Source organism: Hirundo rustica, chromosome 2, assembly GCF_015227805.2.
Source record: "Hirundo rustica isolate bHirRus1 chromosome 2, bHirRus1.pri.v3, whole genome shotgun sequence".
In the NCBI taxonomy this organism is placed as follows: Eukaryota; Metazoa; Chordata; class Aves; order Passeriformes; family Hirundinidae; genus Hirundo; species Hirundo rustica.
In genome coordinates, this window is record NC_053451.1 from 88926910 (window position 1) to 88953797 (window position 26888).

At 39.7% G+C, this 26888-nt stretch overlaps 1 protein-coding gene across 2 annotated transcripts; it reads left to right on the plus strand.

The window, feature by feature from the left end:
- Nucleotides 1-2116: 2116 nt before the first annotated feature.
- On the plus strand, nt 2117-23149 carry LOC120749291 (interleukin-1 receptor type 1). Of its 2 annotated transcripts, none has more exons than XM_040056558.2 (14): nt 2117-2186; nt 3542-3623; nt 4456-4725; nt 5768-5910; nt 7661-7895; nt 9445-9634; nt 10611-10785; nt 11990-12055; nt 15959-16079; nt 17385-17530; nt 18334-18477; nt 19560-19724; nt 20440-21351; nt 22869-23149. In XM_040056558.2, the coding sequence occupies exons 4-13, from the start codon at nt 5820-5822 to the stop codon at nt 20814-20816; spliced, it is 1710 nt and encodes a 569-aa protein (XP_039912492.1). In that variant the 5' UTR covers nt 2117-2186; nt 3542-3623; nt 4456-4725; nt 5768-5819; the 3' UTR covers nt 20817-21351; nt 22869-23149. The 2 variants fall into 2 exon arrangements, with proteins under 2 accessions (XP_039912492.1, XP_039912493.1); XM_040056559.2 differs by having other exon boundaries at nt 2172-2459.
- The last annotated feature ends 3739 nt before the right edge of the window (nt 23150-26888 follow it).

The following is a 26888-nucleotide window of genomic DNA, read 5'->3' on the forward strand; positions in this document are numbered from 1 at the left end:
TTTCAAACTCATGCAGCTTAGTTTGAAGCATTGCTGTTACCCTTTAGTTAGATATTGTGAAGAGACATATTGGGCAGATAAACACTTCAAAAAAACCTTTGTATTTAAATTTCTGTGACCTATGAAGTTTCCCCAGAATAGCCAGGCACCTTAACATCAAACTTGACTCAAAACCAGTGAAGGCAAAAGCAGATTAAAAAGTATTTTGTGCAGCTAAAATTGAGTTTGCAAAGGCTTACCACCACACAATAACAAGAATAGAAGTTTACTCCTTTAGCTCATAAAGGGCTTTCTCCCTGTTTACATTTTCAGATAAGCTGGTAAACATTTCACAGCCTTCATCCCTGAGAGCTCCACTGCTCAAGCCAGCTCTTCATCCTGATACTGAAAACATGGAAGAAGCCAGTACGAGAATCACTTATTTCCCCTATTTAGTGTTGAAACCAAGAGGGAAGAAAACTAACGCTTCTACTACAAAAAAAGTCCAAGCTTCCCACTTGGAAAAGAGTAATGGTCCTCTGAGTCTGGATCAGAGCTCTCATCTGTCATTTAAGAAGTGAAAACATGCCTTCCCACATTTTTTCAAACCATTAATCAAGTTGACAGTCTTTTCACACTCTTTTGGAAATTGTTAAAAGCTCAAGTTGAAGCTTTTTCTTACATTACATTTTTATTATTCCTTTTAAAATGTATGTTTACTTCAACCAGAATGTAAATAAAATTAATTAATGTGGATCTTGAACAAAAGCAGATAGGGGGATGAGCAATCACTGAATACCCTACTGTCATGTCTTTGAGGAGTAAATAAAAGTAAGCTTATGGGAATCAAAATGAAGGAGATGAAGGCAAGCACAGGGGAAAAAGGTTCTGAAAGCTATGGACAAGGAAACAATTCCAGGGAAACTTTACCCTGGAAAGTTCAATTTCTGTTTCAGTAAGTTTCGCTTCACTACCAGACTAAACAGTGAGAACTGTATAGAGTTTCTACACAAACCTGAAGGAAGAAACTATTGTCTGAACCAAGTGACTTCCTGGCATAGTGCAAGGGATAGCTGATCAAACAAACAAAAAAAATCTTGTTTACTAAAAAGTAAACACTTAGAATCATAGAATCAAAGAATGGTTTGGATTGAAAGGAATCTTAAGGATCATCTCCTTCCAAGTCCAGCTTACATGGTGGAGAGCAAATAGAGCTCTGCTCTAAAAAGAGAGTGTGAGCAACTTCAGGTGATGGAACACAGGCATGGTGGCAGCAGACACTCACATTGCCTGTTCCGGTGGATACCAGACAGAGATGAGAGTCCCTGGACTCACTTCATGAGTGGGGTGATAGAGCTGGTTTCTCTTGTGTGAGTTTCCCAGAGCAGGCACGGTAAAGCCTGGCACGCCCTGGATGCACCGGGGTGCACGGGTACAATGTGTTTCTTTGAATGCATGAAACGTCTCCGCTTCCACCAGGCTGCCAAATGGGCATCAGTTCTGTTCTGCACCAAAGCCTGGCCACAGGGCGCTCACGCTTTCTTTCGAAGGTCAGCCCAGCCGCGGTTTGCCGTGAGCCCCGAGGAAAACTGCTCTGAAATCAACTCGCCAGCGCAGGGGATCGCAGCCTGAAGGGGAGCTAAACCCAGGCGCGACGGCCACGTGGGCTGATGCCCGAGAAAACCGGCCTGGCCAAACAGAGGGGAGATGCCTCGCAGGAGGTCATGCAGGAGGCCACCGTGAGGACCAGCTCGCCTTGTCCCAGGTGCTGCATGCTCTCGGGACTCGGCGGAGCTCGGCAGGGCCGGCCGGTCCCTAGGTGCCATTCACCGCCCCTGGCCCTTTCCGCCTGGCCGGGCCGGTCCGGGGCCAGTCCGGGGCCAGTCCGGGGCCGGTCCGGGGCCAGTCCGGGGGCGGTCCGGGGCCGGTCCGGGGGCGGTGCAGGGCCAGTCCGGGGCCGGTCCGGGGGCGGGGCAGGGCCAGTCCGGGGGCGGTGCAGGGCCGGTCCGGGGGCGGTCCGGGGCCGGTCCGGGGGCGGTCCGGGGCCAGTCCGGGGGCGGTCCGGGGCCAGTCCGGGGGCGGTCCGGGGCCGGTCCGGGGGCGGTCCGGGGCGGTGGCCATGGCTCCCGGGCGTGGCTCCCCGGCGAGGCTGCCTGCCCACCCCGTACGTGGAGCGGGCCGGGGCAGCCGGCGGGGAGCGGAGAGAGGTGAGGAAGGGCGGTGGGTGCTGTGGGAACAGCGCTTCGCTCAGTCCCTGGGCGGCGCTGGGCCGGGCCGGGCTCGGCTCTGATCGGCTTCCAGTGCCGCCTGCGTGGCGGGGAGGAGAGCGGAGGGAGGGTGGGCTGAGAGGTGCAGGTTGGGGGCGGCTGGGCTTTTCCTTCCCCCGTGTCTCCTGCCGCCCCGGAGCCCTGTTGCCTTCCTTGGCTGCGTGGGGAGCGGCGCTGGCGGATACCCCGGGGCGGTCGGGGTGCCCTGGCCAGGTGAGGCTTCCAAAAAACCAGCACCGAAGCCCTGGGTTTGTTACTTTCAGTGTTTTGAGGCCGTGTATGTTTCTGCCGGCTGTGTTGGAGCAGTCTCCCAATCTTTGTAGCTGCTGGTTTCTCAGCTTTTATGGCCCCAAATAGCTTCCGTGGAAGTAATTTTTTATTTTGCGTTTGTGTCTGCTTCCTCGTTGTGTATCGCATCGTACAAGCTCAGGTAGGAAGTACGATGGACAAATTAAGGCTGTAGGAGTGCTAACTCTGCCACATTTTTTAAAGTACTTGTAACAGGAAGCGGGATAATGCTTGGCGTAAATCTTCTTGACCTGGTAAAACACTACAAAAACTATTTCTGTATTTATGTATTGCATAACGATGATCTGACAGGGGCTCTTTATTAACTACTTGTGTGACAAGAGCAAGTTTTTGGGTGAAAGAGACATCTGTGTCAAACCCAGGAAGGAGCTGCTGCTCTGACAGACCCAGACCTGTGCTGATCACAGCCTTGACGGTGCTTGGCAGCAGCCTGGGGAGCCACAGCTTGGTAGGAGAGATCCATTAAAAGCTACCGAGCTGCATCGGGCTCTGGTGTCCTTCCAGCAGCAGCTCTTAGGTTTGTAGCATTTTCTTCAGGGACTCGAGCAAACTGCTGGATGTGTTGTGTTTTTCTTCTTCAGAAATTCAGCACCGTGCATTTATTTGACTTTATTGGACCATTTGTATGTGTTTAGATCCTTAAAAAATTGGCTAAAAAGTCTTACACGAAAGTTATTTTAGATTGAAGAATCATTAATTCTGATATTTTAATTCACATGTTTTATGAGAAATGAGAAACAACTATTACCTTTTTTTTTTTTTTTTTTTTGTATTACTGGTTTCCTCTCTCCTCCTGAGATTAAGACATTAATTTTTTTTAACACTTTGCATCACTGTTTTTGATAACTAAAGTTTTGTCTGCATGAGCTATTCTTTTAAATGCCTCCTAACAGTGCATTTAGAATGATACTGGAAAAATAATATATTAATTTGGATTTTAATAAAAAATGTGCCCCATTAAAATTCTTATCGCTTCATATTGACAGGTGTCAGGAGTTAAAATGACCTAGAAAACTATTCAAAGCATGGACTGTGAAATGACCTCCTTCCACATGATACTGAAAGAAGGTACTGTTTTCAATTTATTGGAATATTGGTAAGGCTGCTCTTTTCTCTGTGGTCTGGATATTGTCATTGGTTTGGTTTGTTATTGTCTCCAGTATAATGTGGAACAGAATGAATAGGTACCACTTCGCTGTTGTAGAGTCAACCAGTGGTGGCCAGTTATTTACAGTTTCAGATACTGTTTTTGTTTCCTTCCTGCTGTTCTTTGGTAAAAGTTGGGGCAGTTGCCCAAACTTGAAGAAGTACACTTTCTTCAAGTTCAGATTTAGAACTGTTAATATTGTCTCAAAGTTGAACTGGAATTTAGCTTGCAAAGACCTAAATGTTGCAGGCTTCTTTCTTAATACTCTTTAACTGCATTTTCGTGTAGCTTCACCAGAATGCCCTGGATAATGGGTTTGTCTTAAAGATACAACTTTTCTGAAATTCTGCAGCTTGCAAGATTGTCTGGAAAGGAGACATAAGGACTGAAGTTTGTGGTCATTGTGTCAATGTCAGAATACCCTTATTATAATGGTAATTTTTATCTTGCCCTAAATTTAAGTATTTGTTTTATTTTAGTCTTTGAATGTGTCTTACAAAGTTGCTTGACACATGTGTAACATTGTGTTGTTTTTGACAGAAACTTCTTTTCCCCATAGATATTTGCCAGAATTCTTGGTCAATCTCTACTGCAAGTTTTGTTGCTCTTTTAAGGCATCTCTCTAATGTGCAGGGGGATGCTCTTGCTTTTACATTTAGGGTGTCTGTAGAAAATTTAGTTTTATATGTGTATGCCAGTGTACAAATGATACATTTTGTAAAATCTTTTCTTCTTTTTCTCTGCTTTTTGAAGGTAAACTGAAACTCCAAAAATGATGACCTGCTCATTGGCAAGTTGCAGGAAAGGCACATACAAGGCAACCAAATAAGGACTGTGGTATGAGGGTTTCATCAGATAAACTGTCCAAAAGAACTGCTTACCTGGAGGCTGTTATATTAAATTATTGAACTCTGCACTGTGTGACCCTCCCTAGTACCTCAGCACTTCTGCATGTGAAATGCTTCAAAAGAAGGAGCTGCTGTGCCTTATTTGCGACCGAAGTGAATTACATTGGATATAAAAGTAAGTCACAGCTTACTTTTTCATGGAATACCTTATCTTCTTCTTGCCATTCGTAGCTGGGTAGAAGGCAAATGTTAACTAGGACCTGTGCAAGAAATGTTTTGCAATGGACTGCTGTGTGTGAAACCAGCTTGCTTTAGAGTGAGAGGCATCAGCATGCAAAATAGTCAAAAGCTGAGTAGAGGCAAGACCACTGAATACGGTTCTTAGCCTACAATGAGCTGTCAGAAGGGGAAGGATTTAATTATTTGCCAGCTGGTTGACAGTAGAAGTTTGGGGTGACACCTTACCAAAAAAATGCTGGTGCATCTGAGAGGGAAGCAGGGCTTGGTTAAAGTTTAGAGTTTCATAGAAGCCACTTGTGGGCTGTGAGGGCAGTGGATGTGTGTTCAGTCATGTCTTTGTTGGAGAAAGCTGAAAAAAAAGACCTGAGGTGTGAATTGAAACTACAGTTCTTGGACACTTTTTTTTTGTGTGTGTGTGTATGTGTTTGACCACAGCAATTCATATTAGCTGTGGTTTCCACAGACATTTGACTTTAGATAACAGTTGTAAGTGGTAGATAACACTGGAGTTTCAGTGTGCTTGTCCTTCTGCAGCTGCTCTTAAAAGCTGCCTCAGCTATATAAGAACAGTTCAAAGAAGGAAACCCAGTACATATCTGTGACTGTGTCTCTTGTAAGCATTTGGAAAGAAGAGTAGCTTAATCAAGCTTGGTTTTTAAATTATGCAGTATAGCTTAAATCACCATGCTAGCATAATTCATCTGTTCTTGAGGGTTGTGGTTTTTTGGTTTTTTTTTAATTTTATTTAACTATGCTGGTAAAAGAGAATTACACTTATGCAAGTTATATTCCACTAGGATAGTGCTAGTTCCAGGAAAAGTTTTAGTACAAAGCTGAAAACTGAGCAGCTGTTTGTGAAAGCCAAGAGTTGCTGTAGTTGAAAACTTCAGTGTCTGGGGGTAAATTACCAAATCCATGTTTTCCCTCCCCAAGATGACTAATGCTTCTTCTGATTTTTTTTTTTTTTTTCCCTTAAGGAATAATGCAGTTTGCAGAGGGCTGTGCAGCTTGAACAGTCTTACCACATCAATGGAAAAAACTTCTGGTTTGCAGCAAAATATGGCATCTATATTTTTGCTCAGTGGTCATCTCATTGTACTGATACCTCTTTTCAGTGCTGGTAGGTTAAATACTTTGTTGAAATTACCATTTAAAAAAAGAAAATCTGCAAGAGTTGTATGTATTTAGTAGGAAAGAGTTACTGAGATCAAGTAGTGATTTTGGAATTTGTTATTGCTTTAGCATATTTATGATAGCTGAATGCCTCTGCTGGATTCAAATTGCTCAAGGGATATCATGGACAAATGGAGATATATATATATATATATTTTTTTTTTTTAAATCTAGGCACATAAATTTAGGGCTCTGAGGCTTTGATTAGCCTCTCCATGCTTCTTACGAAGAAATCCCAAGGTGATTTTCTTCTTAGACTTAAGATTAGCTATAGAGGGCCTTCTTTGTGAGACACCCTGTATGTCTAGTCCTGAAAGGAGTAGGGCTGACTTTTCTTTACAATTAAATTAGTAATGTTTTTAATGATAGATCTAGTATTTGAGTAAAGTTTGGAACTACGTAAGTTAATTATGCTTGTCTTGCTACTCTTGGCATAAGCAGTCTAATACTAATGTCTCTGAATTAGACTGAGCCGTATGGAGACCTACTTGGAAGTCTTTAAATGGGAAGGCAGTGATATTAGAAAGATTAGTGAAGATTTTATTTATTTTGAAATTTAATATGTTAATTTTTATTTGTACAGCCATTCAGCAAGGTTTGTAGAATCAGTTCAACCAGATGTTTTGCAGTTTCATAAAAATTCGGTGTTGGACATAAAATCACAGAATGGTTTGGATTGGAAGGGTCCTTAAAGATCATCAGTCACCAGTCCAACGCCCCTGCCATTGAGCAGGGTGACCTTTCACTAGAGCAGGTTGCTCAAAGTCCCATTCAACCTGGCCTTGAACCCTTCCAGGGATGGGGCATCCACAGCTTCTCTGGACACATGTATGCAAAAGCTTTATAGATAAATGATCAGCTCTGTTTGTGCTACAGTAGTATTCTCCAGTAAGTTTTTGTTTGCATATTTGGGCAGTTGATAACTTTTTGCAATATCTGTCCTTTTTCTCTGATTTTTTTTTTGGCTGATGTTGAAAGAAATGCTTGCTAGGCTGTATGATTGTGTCCTGTCAACTTGTTGCACAGGCATAATTATAAAAAACTATGTTTACATTGGCCTTTTCTGTGATGTTCTGAATAATGGGCCTCCTGGTTAAAGATGCAAATGTAGGAAGGAAATAATACATTATAGTCAAGATGCTTTAATCGGAATTCTTTTTCTCTCCATTTTTTTTTTTTTTTCCTGATTTGTTTTTGGCTCTACCATCATAATGGCAGAATTCTGTCAGGAGCTCTGCGTTGCTACTATTTGCACTGTACTTCACATAGATAATATTTACTTTAAGAATCTGGCAATTCTGCAAAAGTACTAGCATGGTTAAATGACAAGGACATGACAGGGAAGTTGGGAAGCTTGGAATTGCCTGATGAATCCCATGGATCTTCTTATCCTCTGCTTTACGATGAGGCTGTTTGACTTGCATGTGCTTGTAGCTGGATACCTTAACAGAGGAAGTTGTTCCTTAAACTTGTAAATTATGTGTTCATATTCTCAACCAGAAGGTGGTAAAAACCAAAAAAATAGTGGCCTTGTGATGTTTTAATGGCAAATTGTTACAGAATTTTTTTCTAATTCTGTGTAACTTTGAACAGGTATTAATACTTCTTAAACATAAAAGTTTAAATTAAAAGCATTGAGAATTTTAAAATTTTTTTAATTTTTAAATTTTTTTAATTTTTTTTTCCATTTTTTTTAGCAGAAGGATGTGTTATTTGTGATTACTTTGTGCTTGTTGGAGAGCCTACAGCTATTACTTGCCCAATAATTACATTGCCAGCGCTTCACTCTGAATACAATTTGACATGGTATAAAAATGGTAGTGCTACACCGGTGACCACAGAGAGAGATGCCAGGATCCACCAGCGAGAGGGTTTGCTTTGGTTTATTCCTGCAGTGCTGGAAGATTCTGGACTTTATGAATGCAATATAAGGTAAGGAAGAAAGGGAGCAAGTGGATTGCTAGTGCTTGCAATTGTGGTAATTAATTTGTGGAACTTGAGTGTACAAAACTTCTTGTTTCAGGCAGAATGCTTACATCAGTTGAAAGCACTGTTTTGAGCATGCTTTTTGTTTCTGCGTGATATCTGTGTTTCTCTGCTATTCCACATATTTAGCACTGCAAAAGTGATTCATACAGGAGACTCTCTTAAAGCATGATGATACTAAAAATGGTCTGTGGGGGTGGTTGCTTGCTTTGTTTGTTTTGGATGAAGTGCATGGTCACAGGAAAATGCCTTAGCTTCTTTGGCCTTTCCTGTGTTCAAACTGCTGTTTGATACTGGCAGATCAGAGGAACACTGGTTTCTTTGTAGGACAATGCTAAATGTTAGAAGGTTCTAAGAGGAGCAAACTGTACATTTTATCACCACACACTTTCTGGAGAGCTGAGAAATTTTTTGGAAGTCTTACTAGAAATCTACAAGTTAAAAAACTGTGACAGTATTTATGGTTTATTTTAAAATATTACCATATGTTACTGATCAAAAATGAGAATGCATTTAGAGAGCAAAGCAGTGTGTTAGACAGCTTTAGAGACTGAAAATAATGTGTCTCTAGTACTACTTAAATGATCTGAGTTCACAGAGAACCAAAAAGGAATAGATTCTTTGAAAAGAATCTATATCTAGCTTTTTTTAGTACTTTAAAGCCCTTGCTAGATCAATAGCTAAGATTAGTGCACTGGATGTCACTACTTAAGTCGTCAAATCTTTTTTACAGTGGTTGAAATTCACTGCGTGCTGAACAGGAAATTAATTTTGGAAAGACATACATAAAATGTTCCTTTCCTCATGGTGTTGCCACAACACACTGAGAACAGCCAGTATGGGCTTTTCAGCTGGCCCTAAATTTGTTTTAGTAGTGTGTAGTTACGTATACTGGTGTGTGCAGAGTACTGCAGTTATACTGGAGGGATTTAGGTTGTGAATGCAGTAACAATGATCAGCAAAAATTTCCAGTGTCTCAGGCACATTCCTCCACTGGCGTTTACCATGAAACCAAAACTGGAAGTCAGAAGACATGTAATCCTTTCAAAGCTACCCAGCTGCATAATTTTAATTTAGCCTTTCCTGCTATGGTTTTAGTTACCTGAGGTATGAGATGTGTCCCTGTGGGCACCGCACATCCTTGGGTTACATAATATCAGCCGAAGAAAAAACTTGCTAAGGTTCAGTCATATTAACTGTAAGCAAGATTTTGTGCCTTAAGCCTTAACTGCAGCTGTGAGAAATCCTGACATCCCCTCTCATGTGTCCAGAGCAAACTCCATTTCTGCTCACAGTGCAACTTCAGGGCTTATTCCCATCTCTTCATCTGGACCAGGGGCTGAGACGCTGAGGATGGTGTTTACAAACTAAAGGAATATAGCAGGGGTGTTACAGAGGCAAGGCTGGTGGAGATGCTGAAGTCCCTCTCCCTGACTTGCTGGAAATAATGAGCCTTACTGATAATGACCTGACTTGTCTGCTGTTTTAATTACAGGAGCCTTAACCACTCTAACAAAAAAACTATAAACTTGACAGTTTTTAAGAACGATAATGGTTTGTGTTTTAATGGAAAAATGAAGTTTGAACAAAAAGTGATGAGCATGAATACTGGAAAGATTATGTGTCCTGATCTAGAACAATTTAAAGATGAAGACAATAATCAGCCTGAAGTACATTGGTATAAGGTACTGAGCATGTCTATTTCATATATACAAGACACAAAGTATATTGTTTAAAATGTCTTATGAAGTAATTGTGAAAAGCAGCTTTTGGAAGGGAAGGTTTCTTTTCTCTTCAGTTTGAGTAAGGCATGAGTGTGAATAAGATTTTTGAAATTCTAGTTTATCCTTTGATTATTTTATGTAGGTAATAAGTTCTAAAACTTGTATGTTTCTGTAAATAGAAGGCTTTGAATAATTATTTCAGTTTCTCAGAATATTAGGCATGTTCTATTTGTTGACCATGCAGTGGTATTCTTTTGCTGCTTGCTTTGGTTCTACGAAAATATTCTATAGACTGTGCAAGCTTGGAGACATGAATTTTATCTGTGTTAAGGTACAATTCTGAAACAGTTCAACTCCTAATTCTGATGCTGATATTAAAGCAGCTACCTAGGCCTATACATTTTAAATAACCTTGGTGCTTCAGCTGTACATCTTTTGAGGTGAAGAGATTCTCCACTGCTTGTAGGTCAAGGAAGAGAAGGAAGCTTTTTTCCTCCCTGAATTTGCACTGCCACAGAAATGGTGATACACCCAAACAGCACGAGGCACTGCTACAGCAGCTCTTTCATTGTAGAGAAGTAGAGGTGCAGGCATGTAGTCTCATAAACTCTGCTGAATGTGTAATGACTTCTACTACACCTGAGATAGAAAACTGTCCAGCTGTTAATGAAGGCAGTGAACTAAAGCACAGCATTTGAAAACTTAAAGGATTGGCTGCAGTGATTCTTTTTTTAATGTGCAAATGGAGCAAGATGTTAGATTGCAGTGGTGCTTGAAAAAGAATCCACATCATGGCTTTCAGAGAAGTCATTTCAAGTAATTTTGAAGTATTTCAAAATACGTTGCCAATTATTTTAATCATCAGTAGAGTTCAGTAACTAATTTAATTGTCAGGTTCTTAGTTCCCTTAAGTCACAGGTACTTCTGGTGTGTTTAGGAGTGTAAACCTGGATTTCTTGAAGACAAGCGACTTCTTTTGGCAGAGGGTGAAAATGCTGTCTTGATTCGTAATGCAACTGTGCAGGACAGAGGAAACTACACGTGCCATATGGTATACACTTATATGGGAAAACAATATAACGTTTCAAGAACCATAAGTCTGGAGGTTAAAGGTGAGTACATGAAGTTACTATCTTTTTGGCTCTGCTGGAAACATTTGTATGGAAGCATAAGATACTTGTCATGTTACTTTTCAGCTCTGTGAAATTAGAGTTGTAAGTCTCCTTTAATTTATTCCTGAACATAAAATTGAAAGGCAATGAGGCATGTTGCTACCCTTGATCATTGCTTTTGAGGAAGAATTGTCATGGGGAAATGAGTAATGCAGGGTTAGGAATGAGAATTGCAAGAAGGCAGTGGTTCCTGGGGTGGAGGTATTGCTTTTGCCAAAACAAACAGTGCACCATTAAAGTAAATAAACTTGAAAATAGAAGCTTTTTTTTTTTTTTTTTTTTTTTTTTTTCTGAGAGTATCACAGCAAATGACCTGCTTGAAGCCCTGTTGATGAACTTGCATCTCCATTGCTGAGAAAGGAGATGTGACAAGCTGTACAAACAATAGAAAGTTAATAAGTCTTCCTCTGGAAAGAATTGGCTTACTGTTGGCACTTGGTTATGCTTTTCTGCTGTCTCACTCTGCCAGTAATGTCATTTATTGCACTTACCATTGTGATTATGTCTTTGTGAGCAATGTTGCTGGTGACCTGACTAGTAACATGATAATAGTCCTATCAGAATAGTTGTCTGGAGACAGCAGGTCCATTTTTTTAGGTTAAACCAAAATTCTGACTTTATATAGGTGATATAAGAACAGTGGGTTGTTGGTAACCAGTCTATACATCGTGCAGAATGATACTATTCCAGCCCAGTTTAAGTACGTGTTTGTTTAAACTTTTACTTAAAAACGTATTCACCTTATCTAGGAGGCTGTTGATACAATTCTTTTTCTCTTCCTTATGTCTCTGAAAAAGTTAACTGCATTTTTTGGTTTTGTTTTTGTTTTCTGGTTTTGTGTTACTTTCATATCTGCTGCCAGTAATTTGGAGATTTTTTTTTTAAAGGGTTTTAATTTTTTTTTTTTTTTTTTTTTTTGTTTTGTTTTGTTTTGTTTTGTTAACTTGGGAGCTAAAGTAGAATAACTTGAAGAGAATGGAGCAAATATCTTATGAGATATTTCTGTTGTAAATTTGAAACTTCTAGTAAGTCTGGCACTACAATAATACCAAATGATAAAACCAAACCCACTGTAAAACCAAAACTATCATCAGTTGTGGATCTTTTCCCACCTGAAGGTTTTGTTTTTCTTTGTTTTGGTTAGAAAAACCACTGCAGATGCAACCGGAGTTTATTTATCCAAGGAACAATACAATTGAAGTAGAACTGGGTAAGTAGTGACTGTCTAAGAGATCATTAACTTTAAGTGAAATAGGTAGCTCCTGGTCTTTGTGAAATGATATCTGAAAGTTCCACAGAATTCAGCAAGACTGGGAGATCAGCATGTGGATTGAGAATATCTGGAAGACAGAGGATAGATAATAGAATGTGATTCCCTCAAGTTGTAGGGGGAAGTATCTGGGCCTGAGATTGGAGTCTCTTGACCAGCAGTATCATGCAGGATGCAGTTATTTATTTTCTGTTATTACCATCTGTCCTTTTTACCGCTTCTCCGTGTTTGTGTCATGACACATCCTCAGTATCTGTGGAAATATGGTTTATGTGCATGTAGCACATTAGGATAGTTAACAGTTGACCAGTTCAGTAGCTCTTTCTCTTCTTGCATGTTTCCTGTCTCCCTTCCCACTCCACAACCTGGATTTTATTCATTGTTTTAGAATAGTGCAAATTTTGGATACTGATCTTTAACAGTGAGCTGCTAGTTGATGCTTATCCCAGGTACTGTTTATCTTGGAAACTTCCTAAATATGAGATTCTGGGTATAAAAAATAACTTCTTCACAGGGAGGACACCTGGGCAGTGCAGCAGGCTGCCCAGACAAGTTGTTCTGTCTGTCTTTAGAGGCTTTAAAACCTGACTGAACAAATCTCTGAGCAGCCTGGAGAATCATAATTCTCAGAGAATTCTCTCAGAATTCTCAGCCTCAGAATCAGGCCATACTTAAAGCAGGAAATTGGATCTAAGACCTCTCTTTCAACCTCACTTATTCTGTAATTCTCTGGAACAAGTATATGGTATTGCAGTCTTTTCCTAAGCAAAGTTACATGTGTTTTGAGTGCACCACATATGGGACAGAGTTGTGTTCTACTGACAAAGTTCAGAAGAATGAGATTGGAGCTGCTTGGTCTGTAATTTTTTTTAATCATTTTGTACCAAAGGGGAAAGTTTCAAACAAAATATTTGATATAAAAGGGCATTAACTGATTTTGGAGAAGTGTGATTGGCTGTTCACTAGAATTTCCTAGTACAGGAAACAGTTTTGTAATCTTTTGAGGAATTAGATCATTAGAGAAGCTCTGAGCAAAGGTTGCATTTGGACTCTGACACCACATGGGAGGTCAGGCCAGACCATTGTGGATTATTTTTATGTGTGTCATCCTGATGGAATCTCACATAACACAGCTACTTTTGCTGATGCTTTTTCTGATATTGAGCTTGTAAATATTGTGTAACAGGTGTTGTTTTCTCCTGTTAAAGCTTCATGTTTCTTTTTGTATCATGTGAAACATTTTTGTCTGTCCCAAATTATCACTCTGAATATATGGCATTAAACTGGACAGCACTGAAACACCTGGTGAGTTTTGTGTGTGTGTGTTTGGGAGTGTTTTGGGGTTTTGCTGGTTTTTTTGTTTTGTTTTGTTCTTTTCTTTTTGGCCTCAATAACTTGTGAAAAATAACTTACTTTGATGTTGCCAGGTTCTGGTGAGGATTGGTAGATTTTTGACCAGAATTGTGAATGAGCTTTAACAGAAATTATGTTTCTCCAAAGTCCAGAAGGCTTTGTTTTAAACAGTGAGAATATTCAGGATCTGGTACAAAAAGTATTATTTTAAAGGCTTATAGTCCTGTGGTCTTCAGGTGATTATTTAAATCCATTGAAATAGCCTAGAATCGCTCAGCAGCCCCTTCTTTTCTGGTAATTACATCTTCTCTGTCTTCATTACAAACAATACATGCCTGAAAAACTTTCAATTCTTCCACTGTTAAGGAAATTTGTTCATTAGATCTTGGATTAAAACGGGGAGACTTTCCATAGTAATTATTTCCCCTCACATAACCGTAATCTTTGTGTGAAAACTCACCTTTTTCTTTGTAATTGTAACTGTGGAAGAAATGAAGTAATGTTACAGTTGGGCTTCCTAGTGCTGTATCTCCCACCCATTAAAGTAACATGTAAGTCTCATCCCCAGTTTTGACTGGTAGTTATGACTTCTTATTTAATTCAGAAAAGTTCTTACTGATGCAGCCTCTAATCAGAAGGAGTCTGATCTGCAGGCTCTTAAATTTACTGAAGGCAGTGTTTGGGTTTTTTCAGTCCTTGGTAGTATTTTCTGAGCAATTTATTAGTCCGGGGGCTGCCTGTGACTCTCAGCCTAAGTCATTAAGACTGGGTTGTGGGACAGCTTGTTTAGATTCTTTATTGTAGAATTTGGTCCATATTTGTTACAGCTTGAACACATCATTTAATTAAAAGTTGTGCTGGTGTATTGTTGGATGCTTTGGACCACCTAGGATGAGCAAACCTTGATTGACTTACAGATAATAGGGTAATAGCCACGGGTAACTCTAAAAGGAGACTCCAGCCACAAAGTGGGTTTATTGTGACTACTGAGATCGACAAATAATTCCCTATTAATTGGGGGTGGGGGAGGAGGGTACGGGACACATGGGACACTTTTTAAAGGAATTTGGTGAGAGTTGTTTTTGTTTAAAAGTAACATTGCCATTCAAATATTCAGTATTCTCTGTCCAGTACCTTCAGCGGGTACTGGGGAAAATATAAGTCCTTCTACTACATATCTGGCTGTGGGGCAGAATCTCTAAGCAGCTGCATGAACACCTGTATGGAAACACGTATATGATTTTTGAATGAGAAGTGGCAGGAGAAGGTGGTGTGGAAACTTAACAGTACCTTCATGAATGTGTGGACAGGGAAGGCATGGAACAATTAAGGTGTGTTTTGTTTTGTTTTTAATAACTGTGCAATGCACTAAAGCACATCTTTAAAAATTGATTGTTGTGGTGGAAGGATGTGAGGGAAGAGATCGGGGAGCATCTCTGATTTCTGTGAGAACTCTTGTTCAAGTAACTGCTTTCCATGTGAGCTAAGGTTTATTCCATACTTTTGTTAGAGACCATCTCTTGGTGGAAGCATCTAGATCTGATATGGTTCTAGGAAATGAAAGACTAAGATCTTTACATAGGCCAGCTGAGAGAGCCCACCTTCTCCTATCAAATCATAACTTCCGTGGGTAAATTACAGAAGGAAAGGAATCCAAGAAAGCTGCTTACCTTCCTCCACATGGAGTTTGCTGAGGTACATTGGCAGTAAATATATTTTGCAAATTGGCTTGCTTAATAGTGACGTGTTCTCTAAGATCTGTTCTCTTGGCTGAGGAGCTGAGTGACAGATGAGCTTGCTCTAGAAGTCAAGTGTGATAGTATTCAGAAACCACCTCAGTTGACAGTGTTGGCCAAAAGACACTGTTTTGGAGTAAAAATATGCATGGTCATTAAGAATTGGATTCAGCTGCCAAATGTAGTTGTCTACACATGGATATGTGCATGTGATCCGAGGTCCTTAACTCAGGCCAGTATCAACAGGGGCTCAATTCAGTTGTCTACACAAAGAGTGCTGTTTGGGGTGGTCTGGCTACTCTAGCAGTGCAGTTTTCTTGAACATCTGGTGTCCTGTCTAACAACTCCGTATGGATAGCTTGGATGCTGGAGAGCATCTCACATGTCACCATGGGTGTACATGCAACTGATTTGAGCCCTGGAGATCTTACAGTGGAGTCTGGAGAGTCAATCAGTTAAGGTATTTACTTTAATGTGTGTGGACTTTAGCAGAGATGAACTGTTACAAGTTTAGACACCCAGCTTGTATGTAGATGTGAACATTTAGACATCTACATTTAGGGTGGAATTTATACCCAAATCAGACACCCAAATTTGGATTACAAATGGATGAGTTTTAAGGATTCTGCTTTTCATAAGGTAAGTAGGTTTCTTTTATATCCTTCCTTGTCCCAGCTGTTTCTTCATCACTTAATTCTGCTCCTATTGCAAGACCTTCAGTTGCCATGCTTACTTTTTTTTTTTTTTTTTGTAGGCTCTCATGTAGTTATGGAATGTAACATATCAAGTGGCATAAATGGCTTGATTCCATTCTGGCAAGTTAATGATGAGGATGTTGATATCTTTGATAAAACCTACAGGGAGCAGTTTTATGAGTAAGTATCCTTATATATTGAATTTGTAGTGCATACATAGGTGAAGTAATCTGCAGTAATTTACAGTGAATTCATTATAAAGTAGACTACTAGTCAAATGCCACTAGTCAATGAAAGGCTGATTAGAAGTCTGTATCAAACACAGTATATTCTTATTGCTTGGTTTTAAAAGAATAGCATTTTATTTTAAATACTGTGTATGATACAAAAGGATGAAGCAATCATGTAGATTTTTATGCTATTGTGAAATACAATTTTGTAATGCTTGCTTATGCATTTGTTCTTACGTGATTTTTTTTTTTTTTTTTTTTTTACTAGTACGTTAAAGCCAGTCCTCTTTTATTAATATGGGAAGGATAGATTGTTCCAAAATAAAAAGTCACCCAACTTATTTTTAGTTGTGAAAATGGCCCATTTTTAAGTACAGATACAGCTGCTAATCCTCAAGAACACAAGGCAGAAACCCTTGTTGCAGGACATTTAGGTTTCAGTGTTTTGACTACCCTGAAGAATAAAAGTGTTCAGGTGGAATTTCAGATGGGAAGGTAATTCAATCTGTGTTCATAGGCTCTTGTCCAGTCAGTGGGCACTACTGAAAGGAGCCTGGCTCCCTCTTTTCCACTCCTTCCTCCCATCAGGTATTTACAGGCATTGAAAAGTTCCATCCACTGGCCCCGAGCCTTCTCTTCTCCAGGCTGGGCAGTCCCTGCTCTCGTGTATAACGGATGCTCCAATTCCTTACCAGTCACAGCACTGCACACGACTTGCTCCAGCAAAGCCATCCATCTCTTGTATTAGGCAGCCCAAAACTGGCCCCACTGCTCCAGTGCTGAACAGAGGTGAAGGATCATTTCCCTTAACCTGCTGGCAGTGTATTTCCTAATGCAATCTGGGGTGCCTGGGATCTGGTTATTCCGCCTCATATGCAGGATTTGCATTTTGCTTTCAACTTCATGAGGTGTTTTTTTCATTTGTCCATCCTGTCAAGGTTCCTCTGGATGCTGGCTGTTGTATCAGACATCCCTTTGAGTTTTGTGTCACCTGCAAAACTAATGGTGCACTCTGTCCAGCTTGGGGAAAAAAAATCCAACAAATTTAAGCAAAACCCCCCCTAAAACAACTAAACCCAGTATGGTTTTAGTTCATGAAATAGTTACAGGGGTTTGTTTACTGTGCTTCACTAAGTTCTTGCATTTACAGAGATAAAAAAATTAGTGGTTTTGTGGATAGATGAATCTGTCTCATAGTCAGCACAGATATTCAGATAATGTACAGATGTTTCCATTTTACCTTTTTTAATGACAGAGAGGGGTTGCCTCATGGACTTGCTGTATCTGGAACAAAATTTAACATTTCAAAAGTGAAAGTAAAAGACTATGCTTATAAATTCTTCTGCCACTTCATATATGGTTCTCAACAATTTACAGCCTACATCAAATTGGAATACCCAGGTAAGAGATCTCTTCTTGCTAAAATGGTGATCATTGACTTACTTCTCAGTTAGTCTGACAATGCCCTACTTAGAGTTAAAGCTGCATGATGTACTTTTATGCAAAATGGGCAGTGCATCTCAGTACCTTTCTTTGTGATTTTTTTTGTCTCATTCTTAGCAAAATAAAAGAAAATAGTGCTTTTGATTTGCTTTGTCTTCTCTCATTCAGTATTTTAGGACTGAAAGTGGATATGAGCTCTAGCTTGTTACATGACTATAATTTCTTCATAAAGATTATCAGGGTAGGATTTAACCTCAGAAATTCTTTATTGCATTGACTAAAAAGTGTAGTTTGTGGAGGGTGTTTGTTTAAAGGACACGAAATGAGTAGATTCACTGACAGGTCATTGAAGGGGCAGAGACAATGGAAAGCCAGTTGGTCTGTGGAGATTAGCAGGCTGGGAAATCACCTCCCCACCTTTGACTTCCTTGCTTTCTGACTGATAGAATTTTGTACAAGAATTCTCAGTCTACTGCAGTGCTGGGTTATATGTCAATATTTTATTTTTGTGTTTCAGCTGAAGAAGAGCCGCATTTATCATATTGTTGAGGTATTTTTTTCTCTGAAAGATAAAAGTAGGCTTATCAGATAACAGCAAGTTATATAGCAAGCATATATTTAACAGTTTTTCGTATTCTTTCACTCCTTTTAAAACAAAAATATTTTAATGATTAAACAATTTTGGACAATCCTTGTTTTTCCCTGGTTCTAGTTTATAGTTGTACTTTATTTGTTTTCTTTTTTATTCTCTGGTACTGCAGCTCGAAACATCCAGGGATACTTAATTGGAGGAGGAGTTTCCTTGGTATTTTTAGTATTTTTTACTGTCTTTATCTACAAGATTTTCAAAATTGATGTTGTGCTGTTTTATCGGGACTCCTGCCATCCTTTCCTGGGGAAAAAAGGTATGTTTATGTAATAGTGCCAAATGTTCTGAGCTTCCACCTCACTTGCAAAGCAATGAGTTACTCTCATGGATCATGATTGGTTTTCCTTGGAGTTTTTGAAAGGATAATATTGTTTTTAGGGTGTTTAGAATTAGTTCAGATGACAAAAGCATCTACAGGGGAAAAAATCAGCAACTTTCTAGGAATCCAGAACTACCATTGCTTTTCCTGAAGACCCACCCCATTGCTTTGACTACTGCTCTGACAGCAGTTTTTCAGATTACTTTTAATTACTGTTGTTACAGAAAGCAGTAATATATTAGAATTGTTAAGTATGTTTTTTGTTTTTCTTTTTTCCCATAGATGGAACAGGAAAAACATAACTTTCTTTTGTTTTCTATTTAAAGGCACTTTTAATTATTTTACTTTCTGGAAATTTTGCTTTCCTGGCATTCAAAAAAAATGTAGATAGGGGTGTTGTCTATGAGAGTATGCTGAAGTATGGGTGATTTCCAAACGTCTGAGAGGACATACTTTCTGTTTCTCTAGCCATGTATTGATATTGATATTCTCTTAGATTTTCTTGGAAGTCTTTTAAATTAGGTCTTTCTGAAAAGTTTGATCCAAAATATTCAAAACAATTTGGATCTTGAAATTTGACACTCTGTGTTTGTTGTCATGTCATGTCTAAGTTGCTGTGGTTCGAAACTCCAGGTTGCAACACCACCTCTGAGTTATATGGCAGCTGGAATTTTAAGTATCAATTGTACCACTGGGTCCACTGTTTTTCAAATAATTCAGTGATGACATATTTTATTTTGTGTTCAAAAGAGGAAGTTACAACTTCATTTTGCAGGTCTCTTTTGCCTATTCAGCTTCAGCATCCTGAATTCTAGAAGGCCTGATCCTTCAAATATTTCAGGCTTTGTATAGTCATACATGCTTAGCTAATATAGCAGGATTAGGGCCTAAAAAAATGATTCAGCTAAGGGAAACCACCTCACCCCCTTCCAAAGAGTTTAGAGATTTTGTTTCCTTGCTTGCTTGCTCTTGTATGTTTAGAATTCATTTTCATGGAAGTTCTATTGCTCATTCCTTAGTTTCAGATGAGAAGATCTATGATGCTTATGTTCTGTATCCAAAGAACAGAGAAAGCTGCTTGTATTCATCAGATATTTTTGCTCTGAAGATACTGCCAGAGGTCTTAGAAAGACAGTGTGGATATAACCTCTTCATACTTGGGAGAGATGATTTACCAGGAGAAGGTAATTAAGCTGAAGACAAATTTTACTTTTCTTGTTGACCTGCAAATATAACTGAGAAATGGGAAGTTAGTCTGATGGGATTCTAAATATCTCTCATCATCAAATGAACTTTCTTTTTTTCCAGTTGAAGGATTTTGGTAGTGGTTTGAGAAGCAAGGCCTCCCTGAGAAGTAGAATGCTTATTTTCCAGCTTGAAAAAACGCAGTAGTCTGTTCTCAGGGTTTAACCATGGGGTTTTTGTATGGTATTTACCATATTTCACTGTTTGCGACTTAACTGACTGGAATGCCATTGATGAGGGGAATCTATTTTTTCTCTTCCACTTACATGTAACAAAACCAGTTGAGCATATCAGAACAGACTGTTTAAGGTAAAAAGGTCCTGTGATTCTGAAACTTGGGTTTTTTTGCATTTGTACCTATGACAGTAATAAAATGGCATTAGCAAGATAAGTAGTAGATAATTGGTAGCTCTTCTCTGTTTCTGCAAAACAAGGATATAGACGTAGAATCTGATGGAGTCAGATTGTGTTGCATTGGCCAGATCTCTATGGCTGGCTAACCAAGGTAACTGCTTGCATGCTCACATCCTCTCCCTATTTTGATGTAAAATGTATTGGCTTAAATATCAAATAGCTAATGGACTAGCTGCAGAATACTGGTAATAGAAAATAGAAATGTACAACCTTAATTTTGCACAACCTTTTTCTCTACAGCTGTGATCAGCGTTGCTGATGAAAAAATCCGTCAAAGTAGGAGAGTGATAATTGTTTTAGTACCAGAGCCCTCCTGTTACAGCATTCTGGAAGATGAATCTGAAAAGCAGCTAGCCATGCATAGTGCTCTTATCCAAGATGGTATTAAAGTAATCCTCATTGAACTTGAAAAAATACAAGATTATGCAACCATGCCAGAATCCATCCAATATATTAAGCAAAAGCATGGGGCTATCCGATGGAAAGGGGACTTCTCAGAAAGGTCCTACTCAGCAAGTACCAGATTCTGGAAGAAAGTGCGCTACCAGATGCCATCCAGAAAAAGTGGCTCTTTATCAGGATTGCATTTGTTACCAAAAGACTTGAATTTGCCTTAAATAACAAATGAGAAATGACACCTAACAACTGATTCAGTTCACACAGTTGGTGAGGGATTGACTAAAGGTCACATGTACCTGTTTTGTGCAATCTCATCCAGATTTACTGGAGTGAAGGTACTACAGCTTTGTCTACAGATGTGAATCTTTTTTACTTCTGGATCAACAGAACACCTTGAAATATCATCATCAGCACATGTAGGAGGTACCCAAGTACTTTTCCAAGAACGATTCTGTGGAATTCCCCTGTATTAAAAATGAAAGGACAAAAAACTGTCAAAAAATTGAAACCAATGAAGAAAATTTGACTTTTTTTTTCCTGCAAGTTTCAATATGAAGGGAATTAACACTAATTACGGTTGTGATACTACGTAAGGTGCATAGCTGGTGCCCGTAAATGTTTCTTTTTTTTTTTTTTTAATGGAATGACACAAACCTTTTCTTTGTTACAAGTTTGTTATCTGCCTTGTGAAGTCTGCAGAAAGATAAATCCCCTTGTGTTACTGCATCAGTGTGTTATCATCCAGGAGAAAAGGTAAGAGACAATCCCAGCCCTCCAAAAGTGCTGTTGAACAAAGCTTAAATACTCTTCCCTGATCTTTTTTATATTTGGAAGATCAATGCCATTTTTAGTCACTTTTCACATGCAGATGTAAAAACACCATTGTAATCTGTATCGAGTCAAAAAATTAATCTCCAGAGATCTTTTTCTTTCCAGTTAAATGGCTTACTATATTTGTTTACCCAAGTGGAACAATTGGCTAATGACACAGAGTCTGTCATGGGGAGTACAGGATGAGTAACTTCATCCACCTTACCTTAAGGACCATGTCAAGGGACAGAGAGAGAGAGAGAGAGAGATATGCCCTGTGTTACCCCCTGCAGCTGCTTGCTTTTCTCCTTTCCCTCTGCTCTGATATGTAAGCAATCTGAGATGACTGTGTGGTGAAGGCTGCAGTCACAGCTTTCCAAATGAAAGGGAAAGGAAGTTGTGTAAAATGTTGAATCCTTTAATTTAAAAATATTTTTAATAGTGTTTTGTGTGCCCCAAGTGTTAACTCTACAGTTATGTTTGACTTGTAGGCAGTGATGTAATTTGCAAGGATCAATTGTTTTTTTGGGCCAGGGAATTGATTTGATTGATTAAAAAAATCCATCAGATCTCTTTAATGCTATGTTTATAGCTATCAATTTTATAGAAACAGGAGCTGAGAGTCAAATTGCCCATGTAATTTCAGTCTGTCCTTGATACTGATGCTTTTAGGTAGTGAGATCTTGTTGGATAGGGAAGCCTCAGGAACTGACTGTTACTGCTGCTTGCAACTCTGAATTTCTGTGTCCTGTCAGTTTCTTTCTCGCAGCACCTTTTGCTCTCCTCCCATTCAAACTCCAACATATATTTTCTCTTGCAGCTCCTTTATCTTGAAACAAGTAACTTGTTTTTGTGTCAAACTCCATCGCTTCCCAAGCTCTGCTTGAAGGCTGTTGCTAAGACAGTATTAGGCAGAATTTTTTCCTCTGGTATCTCCACTTGTTTGTCTGAAAAAATAAGTTCTACAACCTTCAGAATTCATCTATTTATTTTAAAAAGTGTTGGCTTTTCTTCTTTCATGGCTCAAGCAGTTTTCTTATGTCCCCATACTCAATGAAACAAAACTGTTCTGGCTGATAAGTGGCAAAAACAGTGGAAGTAAGTTCTTCTCCCACCTAAATTACTTTGATTTCCTCGGTGTGTACTTGAAACAGTGTTTTTGAGAGACAGTGCCTTCTGAGCTTTGTGAGTTATGTGTGCGTTTGGCCAGAATAGACTAAAAATGTCTTCATTTCAAGAGGAAGGGGGAAAAGTGCATTTGAAATATCAGACTAATTCAACCTGTTATGGTACTGAAGTGTTTTGTTGATGCATGTCATGTCACATTTGGTTTGGAGGTTTGGTTACAAAACTCTCTAAGAAGATCCCTGTAACAAATGTGGAGACCAGACAGTGGGATTATGGTATTTGTACTCTGTGAACTAGGATGTAGCACTGACTTTGTCCTTTCACCTTGACAGCTCACAGTATGCAGGCCAGCCAACAGTGTACCAGCGACCTCAATCCTCCCCATTATTTCTGCTGACTGGAACAGAATGAAAGAACTGCTACTTGCTATCCCTAACTTTAGGAGTGGAAGGTTATTTTACTGAGCCAAAATAGTGTTTTTAAAGAAATATTTGTTCCTTTTGATGTATTTATACAAATGACACTAAAGTTTTCATGTGTGTTATGTCAAGGCACTTTGAGAAGAGTCCATTTTAAAATTTAATAAATGCACTACATATTTTTCTCATACGGCACTGCTGTTTCTTTTGCTCTCATTTCTCCACTAAAGCATGCTGAGAATGGACAATGGCAAGCAGCAGTTGTGACTCAGTGGCTTAACAAGACTGCTATGATAGATCTTCATTCAGGCTGCTGCCAGTCAGTCTGGCTGCGGTACAACACTAGCACGAATCACCTCACCCTGCCTGGGCAAACAGAGGCCGTGATCTTGGCTCTGCTCTCTCTGGTACCCTCCTTGCAGCAAGGTGAAGCTAGAGCAGCCCCAAGGCTGCTGCACTGCTCACTGGGACCAGCATGGTCTTCAGCAGTACCATACTGAGCAGCAGTACTGGAGAGGCAGTCTTCTCTGCTCAGCCCCTGGGGCAAATGCTTACTCTCTCCTCAAGGAAAGCCAGAGCCATGTGCTGTAGGGGTTGGTGTAGCCCAGAAATGACCTGTATCCCAGGCTGCATCAAAATCAGCACAGCCAGCAGGGTGAGGGAGGCGAGTCTCCTCTGCTCTGGTGACGCCTCACCTGGAGTGCTGCATCCAGCTCCGGGGTCTCCAACATTGACCTGGAGCGAGTCCAGACGAGGCCACCAAGTTGGTCAGAGAGATGAAGCACTTCTGTGAAGAAAGGTTGAGAGAGTTGGGATTGTTCAGGCTGGAAAAGAGAAAGCTGTGAGGTGACCAAATTGTGGCCTTCCAGGGCCTTGAAGGGAACTTACACAAAAGATGGGGCAAGACTTTACAAGAGCATGTAGTGACAGGTCAAGGGGAATGGCTTCAAAGTGAAAGATTGTAGGTTTAGATCAGATATCAGGAAAAAATTCTTTACTCTGAGGGTGGTGAGGCACTGAAATAGATTTCCTGGGGAAGATGTGGCATTCCATCCCTGGAGATGTTCAAGGCCAGGTTAGATGGAGCTTTGAGCAACCTGGTGTAGTTGAAGGTGGGTTTGAAACTAGACAGTCTTCAAGATACCCTTGCAACCCAAACCATCTCTGATTCTGTGAGTCTGAGTAACCTGGCTGACTTGTTCTTGCCTCCCACCAGCTTAAGACTCACACAGGCTCATGCTGATTGCACAGTGGCTCCAGTGCATAGATGTGGGGCAGTGAAGAGGGGAGTGATGCACCTGCCTCCTCTGCAGAGTGGTTTCACTGCAGGATTCAGGTTTTCAGCAGGCATGAGTGGTTTGTCCCAAGTTATACTTCATCTTTTATTTTTCTTTTCGTCTGAAGTTTCTTACATGATAGAAAAAAAAAGGTAGTGAAACCAGAAAAATGAAGGTGTGAGAGGGAGGGGAAGATGGAGGCAATGGTAATTATTCCCTTTTAGAATGTTGCTTGTTTTGTATTAGTACAGACAGCAGGGAATTTGATTTTAAATGCAATGAATGCACTTCCCTAAACTTGTGCACTGATTTCACTAGAAGTTAATGATGAAATAGTATTTAGGAAATAAGGATGAAATAATATAAATGTGACACACCAAAATGCTTACTCAGTGGTTTTGTCTTCATTATGTGACAAGCTGTAACAAAATATGTTTAACTCTCTTAGCACTTAAAAATGCTGCTAGCTTTTATTATATACTTTTTTTTTTTTTTTTTAAATTATGACTGACAAGCCTGAATACTGTGTGTCCTTATCAGTAGTGTTTCAGGGATGAGAAAGAATGCATTGATCATTCACTGATACAGGGTGTAAGACATTAATCTGACTGACTCTACCTACTTTTTAATTATGGGATTTATTTTATTATGTTTAGGCAAAAGGGGAAATGAATACTCATATGATCTTTTTAATAAACAGTGCAACTAAAATATTTTAATCATCTAAATGCATTATGGTTAAATTAAAAGTATATCAATTTTCTTTTCAGCTTCTACTTAAATAGTAAATGCATCCTATTGTAAAAAAGCAAAGGTGTTGCTTAAGTTTAAGTAAGAGTGACTTTTTATATCAAGCTCTTGTATTTCTTGGTTGTTTAAATATGCTAGGTTATTTTCTCTGCCCTTCTTCACTTTCTAAATTGCATTTAAAAAGGACACCTTAATTTTTTGTTCATATAAACACACAAATGTAGGTGACAAAGTGGTAGTTCTCTTGGCTAGAATGGCTTTAGAAGCGAAGGTGGCTCAGTGCATCTGAAAAACATCACTGAGCCCCAGTAACTTTCCCACACACCTTGTCTTGATGGACTGCTCCAGCTCTGCAGCACTTGTAGCAGGCTTCTCAGCACATTGTGGGCAAAACCTGCAGTTACCTATGATATCCAAAGTGGAAAAATAAAAAGGTTTTCAGAGATGTTTTAACATGAAAAGGATTGCTATTGTTACCAGCATAATTATTTTCTGCATTCCTGAAGGAGTGTTACAGATTTTGAATTATTTGTGGTGTCTGTCTTTTAATAATTACTTGCTATTGCATTTAGAAATTTAATCTGCCTAAAGACAAAGGTTTTCTTAGATTGAGAAGGGATCTTGTTCTGACTGATTGTGAGTCTCTAGAGGGCAGTCCTGGGCCACCTACTCTGCTTTCTTTGTTTTGCATTTTCTTGAAAGTTGCAGTGATTGATGCAATACTTTCATTATGTCTTTCTTTCCCATTTCTCATTTAGCTCAGACTTCTTGTGGTTAGTTGGTTGTAGGACTCCTTGCGCCAGCATTTTTAACTGTTACGAGATGGTACTGAACCCTGTCCTCTGCCTGCAGAAAGGGGCTACTCTTGTGAAATTGCACAGAAAGAGTGCAGTATGCCATGCTAGGGCTGCTAAGAACATTTTAACAAAGTAATTGTGGAGACTTGCAGGAGACAACCTGATGGAGAATTTTTTTTGTAATGTCCATGTAATCTTTTTACCACCTAAACTGTAAGCCCAAATGCTGCCTTCCAGTTTTTAGTGGATTCAATCTCAAACCTCCTAGGTACAATTTTATGACAGTGAGTGCCACATGTATTTGATTATAAATGCATTTTTTTCCCTTGTATGTGGCCAAAAAATTGGCTGTAGATACCTGTGCAATGTGTATATATGGCACCTAGAAGGCTTGAGCTTGGGAAACACAGGATAAGGGAGGGGCTGCCTCTGCCCTTCGGCTAGCTCATTCCTCTCTCAGATACCCAGTTATGTTGTTCTCTCTGTGAGTTACCATGCTTTGTCCTAACAAAGGAGTTGTTCATTGGTATATACTGGATGTATTGTTTATAGGCAGAAGTTGTAAGCTCTCTTCAATTTGGCCTAGACAAGCCAAATTAACTTAAAACTTTCCTGAAATGTAAGCTTACTTCCCCTAGTATACCCATAGTTCAGTGAAGTCTCTTGGAATTTGTGAACATATTAACAGGGAAGAAGGTGGGCCAGTACCCTGCAGAGTGTTGTCAGGCATGTTCTGGGCATGCAGAAGTTACTGATCCATAGGAGAGCTGATGCAAGTGGGTGCAGGCCTGAGCTGTGCTGGATGTACCCTGTGCTGCAGGTACCTGTGTGCGAGAGCTTTAGGCAGCTCCCACTTGGCACCTGGCGAAGGCTCCACCTGATGTCTTGGCTTAACTTGAAGTGAAACAGCCTGTTTTCACACACCAACCTTTTTCATGACAGTTAAGATGATGAACAGAGTTTTCTACTTCTGAGGACACCCTAAAACCTTCAGTGTTGGCAAATGTCCCCACAGATGGGATTTGCGTGATGTGGCATGTGCAGACAAGAGGTCTGGCTGAGGCTGCACTGCTCTGGGTTCCCAGCATTGGAAGAGACACAAGATTATC

Bases quoted from the DNA above. Each gene is read 5' to 3' on its own strand.
- LOC120749291 (XM_040056558.2), top strand. From the start codon at position 5,820: ATGGAAAAAACTTCTGGTTTGCAGCAAAATATGGCATCTATATTTTTG. The intron at 7,896-9,444 runs GTAAGGAAGAAA...TTTTAATTACAG, and splicing joins CTTTATGAATGCAATATAAG to GAGCCTTAACCACTCTAACA. The intron at 19,725-20,439 runs GTAATTAAGCTG...TTTTCTCTACAG, and splicing joins AGATGATTTACCAGGAGAAG to CTGTGATCAGCGTTGCTGAT.